Genomic DNA, 9,126 nt, shown 5'->3' on the forward strand with positions numbered 1-9,126 from the left:
ATAAAACAGGGCCTATTAAAATGTTCATCAACTTGCCAACTGCTATTTGTATATCTTTTGGGTGCCATACCAGTTTTCTATGGCTCATATTCTACCCTTTTGCAAACCAGCTGCAGGAAGTATGCTGTAGAAAACTGACTAGTATATCACCCAAGCTTAGATTTCCAAATAGAGCTCAGAAATTACATGTATTCTGCAAATTGCAAACTATCTTGAGCCCTGATGTCTAACATGACATGAACAATTTTATCTATAAATAAGCCTTTAAGAATCATGGATTGAGTTGCATTGATGATTTTGCGTATTTGGCTCCCATAATGTTTTGTTTCTCCCCACAGAGGAGTATGGTGATGGTTATGTTGAAATGTGGAACTTTGAGACTTGGAATGAGCCAGATCACCACGACTTTGACAACTTGAACTTTACTGTACAAGGTGAACTTACATTTGTCAATGTATCTTATATGATATTATTTATGAATTGGAAACATCACTTTGTAATTGGTCTCATCATCCCTGTCCTTGATACTGAATGAGTCTTACTATCCCAGTCCTTGGTACTGAATGGGTCTCACCATCCCTGTTCTTGGTACTGAATAGGTCTCACCATCCCTGTCCTTGGTACTGAATAGGTCTCACCATCCCTGTCCTTGGTACTGCATGGGTCTCACCATCCCTGTCCTTGTCACTGAACAGGCCTTACCATCCCTGTCCTTGGTACTGAATGGGTCTCACCATCACTGTCCTTGGAACTGAACAGACCTTACCATCACTGTCCTTGTCCTTGGAACTGAACAGACCTTACCATAACTGTCCTTGTCCTTGGAACTGAACAGACCTTACCATCACTGGCCTTGTCCTTGGAACTGAACAGACCTTACCATAACTGTCCTTGGTACTGGATGATCCTTAACATTCCTGTCTTTGTTACTGAATACGTATGAGCCTCTGACATCATTCCTGTCCTTATTGCTTAAGAAGTAAGCTTTGTTTATCCATGACTGAGGGCTAGTCATTCCTTTATTACGACATTTACAATTGTATTACATTGCAGGTTTCTTGAACTACTATGATGCCTGCTCCGAGGGCCTGAAAAAGGCAAGCCCTTACCTCAAGTTTGGTGGCCCGGGAGGAGCCTGCAGACAGCCTAGTTTCTCCAGGATTTGTTGGGCACTGCTAGAGCACTGTTCAAATGGAACAAACTACTTCACTGGGGAGACGGGGGTCAGGCTGGACTTTATATCTTTCCATAAAAAGGTACTGTGATAGTCTTTTTGTAAAGAAATATGTCAAATACCAGTTGCATGCACCTGTGCAATTTGCATTATATGAGATGTATGGATGGAAATGATTTATAAGTGATAGGTATTATGTTGTTTTTCCATAGGGGACTCCAGGCTACTCAATGACTATTCTGGCAGCTGAGATGAACACAATTCACAAGATACAGACTGACTACCCAAAACTGAAAGACGTTCCAATTTACAACAAGTATGTTTTTGTTTCAAGATAGCTTGGAAATATCCATAAAGGGATTTCTCAGTACAATTAGCCTATAGATAATATTTAGAAAAACATGTTTCAACCTCCTTGCACTAACAGTACATAGCATGATTGGCATCTTTCTTTCCTGAGATTACTATAGTAGGTATTCTAGCTTTCCTGTGAGCTAAACTTTGCTGATAAAAGAATCCATGTCGATGCGCTAGTTACAGACACATGATAATCAATATCAGAATGGCTGGTTTTTGCTGTAGTGAGGCGGACCCTCTGGTTGGTTGGAATAAGGCAGAAGAGTGGAGAGCTGACGTCCGATATGCAGCCATGGTGGCCAAGGTAAAACTATTGCTGAGCAGTAGCTTGTCATCTGCAAACAGATTATCATTATATCATTTTTTTTAGCAATATACTTCAGCCCATGCAGCCTTGACTTTGTGTATAATACATATTCTAGATTCCAAACTTATAGACTAATTAATGTAGGGGCACAGAAAAAATAAGGGCTGCTTGTAAAACAGAAGAAGTAAAACAAGACATCTGAATTGTGAAGAATTGTGGTGATGATAATTTAGCAGCATCAAATAACTGCTGGCCCGATGGTGGCATAGAAGCTTGATGTCTGCATACTTTTTGCCGGTGCGTAGCATCGGTTGCATGGATGCATGGATGGATGGATGGAGTGGTCACTATAACCAAATAGCCCTTCTATATGTGCTATTGCTAGATCGTAGGTTCGAACCCCACTTGCTAATTTTTTTTTTCTTTGTTAGACAAATCTCATGTAGTGTTTTTTTAATAGAAGAAAGACCAATTCAGTAATTCGATGTTTAAAAACTCTTTTTTCGTGTGATTTTGTTTAACATCCAGGCTTTTTCCAAAATACGCACCGGCCAGCTTTTTTCAGAAGCTTTCTTTTTTTCCAGGTGATTGTAATGCACCAGAAGTTTATCATTGGTGCTGGTATGCCCTTCTCTCTACTCGGTAATGACAATGGCTTCATGAACTTTCACCCCAACTACTTCCAACAGAGAACACTGCTGGCTAGATTCCAGGTAAGGCAAAATCATTTCTATGTTTTAGGTGTTCGCAATTAGATTTTTTTGTGGGGCATCTTCATAAAGTGATGGATTCCAGATGCAAGATTTCATTCAATTAAGCTATCTGTAATGGACCGATCCCAAAACCCCGCCCCCTGTTCGATCATGTTCTTTTTCGAACACCTCCGTCAAAAACAGCGCTTGTCGGACAGAACTGGCCGCCGCCGCTGTTTAGCTGATAATAACGACTGACTTCTGTTTAGCTTTTTTGACCCTGAAATCCTCTCAGACCGGGCCGAAAAATAATGCGCTGACTTCTTTAGTGGAGACTATATCCACTGGGTACAGTCATCTGAGGAGGGGGCTGATATAGTTGTGGTACGGGCGTTATAATTTCAGTCAAAGCGGAAGCGGGAGCCACCGCATATTATTACCTTGCTGGTGGGTAAGAGTGCCCGGTTTCTGACATACGGTCGATGCACGTGAAAACCAGGGTACATATATCTGTGACAGGGTGTCTGCTGCGTTCGTTGCATGCATAACAGCTGCAATCATACTCATGATAAAAACGAAATCAAGAAGAAAGCAGCTCAGGCATTCTTGGAGAGGGAGCTTGTATTACACGCCAACAAATAAGACCCTTTTACAAAGTCTGCCAGTGCAGAGTCCATGTCTTATAAATACCCTGCTCTACACGTGCAACCTGCCCACCATCAATGTAATGCTATGCAGTGGCTCTCCGTCCCACAATACCTATACTCGGTGGGTGTAGTCTTCAACAAAGAATAGCTGAGCATTTTTTCTTCGGCCATTTCTGTTCAACTGGGGCTGTTTTTGACGGAGGTGTTCGAATTAGAATACGGGGTTCCACCTTGTTCTATTTGTTCGATATACGTTCGATTGGGATCGGTCCATTAAAGCATACATTAACTGTATTCCAAGTCTTGTTATCCCTAAACCTATTGTAGTAAGACCTTGGACATTTGGAGTATTTCGTAATGTTCTAGATGAACAAGACTGAGCCACGCAGTGTGCAGTTTGTTCGCAAACCAGTCTTAACAGTGATGGGACTGCTGAGTCTTCTCGGGGAGGAGGAAGTTTATGGCTCTACTGACCTTCCTGACAGAAACAGTAAGTGTAGAAATGCCATCTCTTAATGCAGAGACTGAAAGAAATGAAAATGTACCAAGACTGACATTAACCTCTTCTTCTTTGTTCTCCCTTGCACCTCACACCCTTGACCAATTCATCAGTAAACCAACCACCTTGTGTATTTCCTTTGCTGTCTATGATCTCCCTCATGATTTTTCACTTTGAAGTCAATGTGACCATAGGGCTTTCCTACTATTTATTAACAGAAGAAATATCCTGCATGAAATCTTGATCTAGAATTGCCATGAAATTTGATTTTCTGCAGGTCTTAGTGACATGAATAGCCCTGTAGATGTTCTGGCAGCTGTTCACACTCCCTCTTTGGAACATTCATCAGACAGGTAACGTTAGGTCATTATCATGTTACCCTGGCCATGTAAAATATTTTCACTGCTTTTTGTGAACCTCAATTTTCCTTGTTGATAGAAACAAGCTTTTGATGACCTCTTTGGTCTTAGAGACTTTTGCCTAGAACTACATGTATACAGATAAGGTCATAGTCTTTGAATTAGTGGGTCATTTTTATTCTAACAGCTAAGAGAGATACAAAAACTTGAGAATGTGTAGTATTACTCTAACATTAAAGCTCCAACATAACCTGGCCAATGTGACCACGTTTTGGTGGTTCCATAGACAATTTCTTCCCATTTACACGGTCAAGCATTAAGGGATTAAGAATCCTGTTCATGGTAACCACTTGTACAAGTGTACACGTAGAATATATCTTTTTGACTACAATGACTATGTGTTGTTCAGCTGGCAGGCATCTGTGCTTGTGTACAGTAGTAATGACACAGCTGAAGTGGTCAATCCAATGGCCACAGTCCAGTTGAACCTAAACAACATGAGACCTCCTGAAAACACCACAGGTGAGTCACAGTTTAATGTAATTGTAGCACGGTGGGCTTGTGTTCAGGGTTGTTGACTGTAGGGACCTGCATGAAGGTACTGAGTTTGGTTATCTGACAGGTCCTGATGTTGTGCCCTTGAGAAAGGCATTTTACACCAATTTCCTTTATTAGTCGATTCAGATTTAAATGAGTACCAAGCTTCAGCTAGAGACATCTCTCGGATAGGATGTTTTGGAGGTCCTGTGTCTGGGGAGAGCCACACCCAGACCAGAGCACATTAAAGAACCCACCACATTTATTGAAAGAAGCAGGATTGAGTGGATCAAATACAAAATTCACATGCATATCTGTCTTGATATGCATCTTGTAGTCTTCAGTACAAACCTGGTGTGTTACGTCATGAGGAGGTTTTCCCAGGTACGCAATACAAAAAAAACAAAGAATAGTAACATTTATTGGATCAAAATAACTTCATTCCAAACTATAGTGTGCTTTTAAACTTGGCAGGAAACTGTGCCTCTTTAGTAGAGGCTTTTAAGCAGTGTTTTTTTTCTTGATTACCGAGTATCATACTAAAAGTCATGTATTTATATTGCAGACATGATGTATGTGTTGTACCAGCTTGATAACCAGCACAGTAATCCATACAACGTGTGGCTAAAACAGGGCAAACCTGTATTTCCCACAAGGCAACAGTTTGCAGAGATGCGGGCAGCAGAGGTACATGTACTTAATATAGTTTGAGTACTGCAACAATCATCATGCAGTAACGTCATGTTGGTTTATCCTAGTATTAATGTCTTGTTTTAAAACTTTGCATTGGCATCATACCTATTTTTGACATTTCATTCCCATGAAAGGAACTGCATTCAAACAATGGGATGGAACCAGGGTTGTAGCCAGCACCTGTCCTTCAGTCCTTTGAAGGAATTTTGCAGCTGGGGACTGAAAAAAGTTTTCCCCATTCCGTCCCCTGGAACAGACAAAAATTGATATGTAAAGATATAAAAAAAATGAAACCATGTGTTCTTCTTCACCAAAACAGATGCCATTGAACAGTTTAGTCTACAAGCAAAATTTGCACCTCAAAATGCAGGAAATAGTGTTTCAGAGGGTCTTGATTTAAAAAAGGTTTTCTGGGACCCAGACCCCCTAGAAATGACGCGCAACGTCACGCCATGCCTTCGGTGCTCGATAGGATTCCCATTCAAAATCAAGGGGACTGAAAATGATTTCAGGCTGGCTACAACCCTGGATGGAACATTGGTTAACCCTCTCAACACGTCATAAAATTTTTTCCTGTATACCATATACGACATATAAATTCAGTCTATACAGGTGTCAATTAGTACTTTTTGTGTATTATTATTACAGCTGTTATGTAAGGAGTAGACTAGGAAAACTATATATTGCTGGAAAGCTCACAGAATGGCCTTTCCAAAACAAGCAAAATAAATATCATACCATCAATCTGAGGACAGCAATCGTCATGGAAACCACTCAAAAACACATTTGCAACACTCCCAAAAAAAGTTTCACAAAAGAAAACATTTGGCTAGGGGCTGAGTTTTTTGTGTCATTTATCATAAAACTATGTAGAAATACTCAACCATACATACACAATGCTGGTATGCTGTTAGAATGACCAAAAACTAAAAATCAAAGCATGATTTCAAATAAGTTCTGTGTTCATAAACAAATGTTCACCCCAATAAACAGTTGTGCCCCCCTCCCCACACCTGTAGTTGTACTATTAAAATAATGAATATGCCTTGTGCTAAATGGCAAATTATTTTTCTGGATGTTCTCCACATATCAGGGAGTCAAATAAATCCACTTACTATGACTTTGGTAGAGAAACAGGTATCAGAGTATATAAAATGTCAATTTGGACCAGTGACCTATCTGACCTGACCTGGACCTCCTTATGCCCCAAGAAAAACAACAAGGAAGCATGCATGTAGAACTCATTAGACACGGTTATATCAGCTCATTTGATCTCAACAAAAACAGCTGGGTGTTTGCCTTGCTGTCCCTCAAGGATTTCCCTGTCATCACTCCTGTAAGCCTCCAACAAAATTATCCACCAAACTGTCTCTATTTCTGCTAAATTTACTAAATAAACCTGTAGAAAACTGAAGCCAAAACACACGCTGGAGGCCTCAGAAACAGGGCTCAAATGCTACATCCCTTCTGGTTGGTCAAAGATACAAGCATCCTGATTGGCAGACTCTGCCAAATTTCCCATTTCACAGTAGTCAGTTTGAATTTCCCGCCGGAATTAAACCTGAAGCCACGATCGTGGCTTCTCGTGTCCTATGGGAAAGCCATGATAGTGGCTTCTCGTGCTGAGAGGGTTAATGGTTCTTTTGTGCTGTACATAGCACCTATTATTGGTATTACATGCATTAGTGGAAAAGTAATAGCTTTTTAGCACGCTAAAACTGAATCAAGATAAACTTATTTTTTTCTGAACCCTCCTCAGGATGCCCTAAGGTTTGGTCCCAAACCCTTCCCCACATCAGGTTCCATGTCCCTGTCCACCCCCCTCCCCAGACCAGGGGTCCTCCTACTTCATGTGTGTGCCAAACCAGAACAGGAACCTGATCAGGTAATTCTGAACCCTTCTCTTCTTGCAGCATCTTTTGGATTGATTGTTGTGCCTTCTGTTTTTGTTTATCTAGTTCTTGTACTACACTTATATTGTCAAGAAGGTTATAACCTATTGGATATTGTATAAATTGGCTTGCTTATAAAAAATAAAATAATGAAGAATAGCTGTCAGTTAAAAGCTGTATTCTAGTATATAAATCATATTATACATGTACTCAGTTGGGTTGTTGGATGGTATTCAGCACCAAGGCTAGTCACTAGTGTAAAGTAACAATTGACCCGCCCTGTCCCTCACCCGAAGGATACTCAGATGAAAGGAGGCTCAGACGAGGACTGCTCTGAAGTGTAGCTCTACTAGCTGTATTCTTGGAAACATGGGACAGATCCATGCTCCCGCTACCGAACCGGTCGAATCCGAATCCCGTGACCTCGGGGGTCATTGGGCTATACTACTGCCGTGGGGGGGGGGGGGGGGGGGGGCATGCCATTTTGGCCTCTTACACTAGCAACACTGTTTACATTGTGTTATCCCCATCTTGGACATAACATGTGTATTTTCTTACCAAAACTGCCAACTGAATGAATTCAACTGAATTGTTTTGTCTTGGTGGGTAGACCTTGTTAGCCTGAGTACCATCCGTATTCTACCGGGGCTCCTTACACTCGCTACCCCTAAAAAATACGTCTGAAACTGCTCAGGCAGAGACGGTTTGGCATTTGAATATTCGGCCATTTTTTTAGGGAAGTGAGTGTAAGGAGCCCTGGTAGAAATAGGATGGTACTCAGGATGGTACTAAGACCTTGTGCCTACAACCAACCAATTTAAATTGCAGCATGAGGAATCTTCAAAGAGAAAACTGCATGCTGCACTGTCTGTTGTGTTGTGTTTTGTAAGTCTTTCTTGCTTGTTACACACATTACTTCACCACTATGAACTGTGCCATTTATCATTTTATTTTTTCAGACTACTTCAGTGAGACTTCATAAAATAACAGATGACACAGTTTTGGTGCTGTGGGATGACAAATGTGTTAACTCCAGGTATGATGAGTTTTGAACAACAAAAGCCAAGTAAAAGTAGCTCAGATGCATCATAGTAAGGACTGAAGATAATTGCAATTATTTCTGCTTCACTGTTTTGCATGGGGTGGTAGAACTGTGATTGGGTCTTCCAAAATTTACTTAAGACACATGAACGTTAGACATTGGAGTTAAAAAGATCTTACAGTTGATAACGAAACATCACTACTTGACAAACTGTTACAATTGTCTGTTGCAGATGTCTGCTAACATTTGAAGTGGAATTCTCCAGCTCTAGCCAGAAGGGACCATACAAAAGGATCAACCAAAGAGACCAGATCTTCACTGCTTTTGTATATTCACCCACCCAGATTTCTTCAGGTTTGCAAATGTCAATCTCATGGTCTTCTGTATAACATTTGTGAGAACTCTTCATGTCGGCAGAGGCAGTTGTTGTTAATGAGTTACATCCTCGTGACAAACTTTGTGGTGGCAACCCATGTATTGGGGCTACTCGTCCATTTTAGCCCTTTGGATTTTTCCTTATCTTTCCTTCTTCTCTGAAATAGCAATTGTGTAATGTGTTTGTTAGGTCCTTTCAGCAATCTTGGTTCAATGTTTCAGGTCTTCCAGTGACCACAGTGCATGGTTGGTACCGTGTGCGCGCAGTAGACTACTGGGGGCGGGCTGGAGAGTATTCACTGCCACAGAAACTATAGAATTAACACCACATTGCTGACAGTGCTATTGTTACTTTATACTTGTGTTATCCACCACAAAATAAAAACAGAATGGTGGAGGAATTTTCAGTAGAGATGTTGCAGCAGTATGTATACCTTTAGTGCTAAGCAGTGATCATTTGTACAACAAAGTTTATTTATTTATTTGTTCAGCTGTTTACAAACAGCCAGGGCTGCCCAATTGCAACTAGCCGTAGGCTATTGTCAAGGGCTA

The 9,126-nt window shown here is 40.9% G+C and overlaps 1 protein-coding gene across 1 annotated transcript in view; it reads left to right on the forward strand.

Annotated features, from left to right (window-relative positions):
* Window positions 1-9,094, forward strand: part of LOC118412356 (alpha-L-iduronidase-like) — an 11,761-nt gene extending 2,667 nt beyond the window's left edge. Inside the window, exons 4-16 of the mRNA XM_035815176.1 lie at window positions 339-434; window positions 1,054-1,256; window positions 1,387-1,490; window positions 1,757-1,835; window positions 2,423-2,551; window positions 3,544-3,667; window positions 3,954-4,029; window positions 4,445-4,557; window positions 5,138-5,259; window positions 7,025-7,150; window positions 8,117-8,193; window positions 8,432-8,553; window positions 8,797-9,094. Of these exons, the coding sequence (XP_035671069.1) occupies window positions 339-434; window positions 1,054-1,256; window positions 1,387-1,490; window positions 1,757-1,835; window positions 2,423-2,551; window positions 3,544-3,667; window positions 3,954-4,029; window positions 4,445-4,557; window positions 5,138-5,259; window positions 7,025-7,150; window positions 8,117-8,193; window positions 8,432-8,553; window positions 8,797-8,891 (1,466 nt within the window). The 3' untranslated portion in view covers window positions 8,892-9,094. The remainder of the gene's footprint in view (window positions 1-338; window positions 435-1,053; window positions 1,257-1,386; window positions 1,491-1,756; window positions 1,836-2,422; window positions 2,552-3,543; window positions 3,668-3,953; window positions 4,030-4,444; window positions 4,558-5,137; window positions 5,260-7,024; window positions 7,151-8,116; window positions 8,194-8,431; window positions 8,554-8,796) is intronic.
* Window positions 9,095-9,126: the final 32 nt, after the last annotated feature.

This window comes from Branchiostoma floridae, chromosome 3, assembly GCF_000003815.2.
Source record: "Branchiostoma floridae strain S238N-H82 chromosome 3, Bfl_VNyyK, whole genome shotgun sequence".
In the NCBI taxonomy this organism is placed as follows: Eukaryota; Metazoa; Chordata; class Leptocardii; order Amphioxiformes; family Branchiostomatidae; genus Branchiostoma; species Branchiostoma floridae.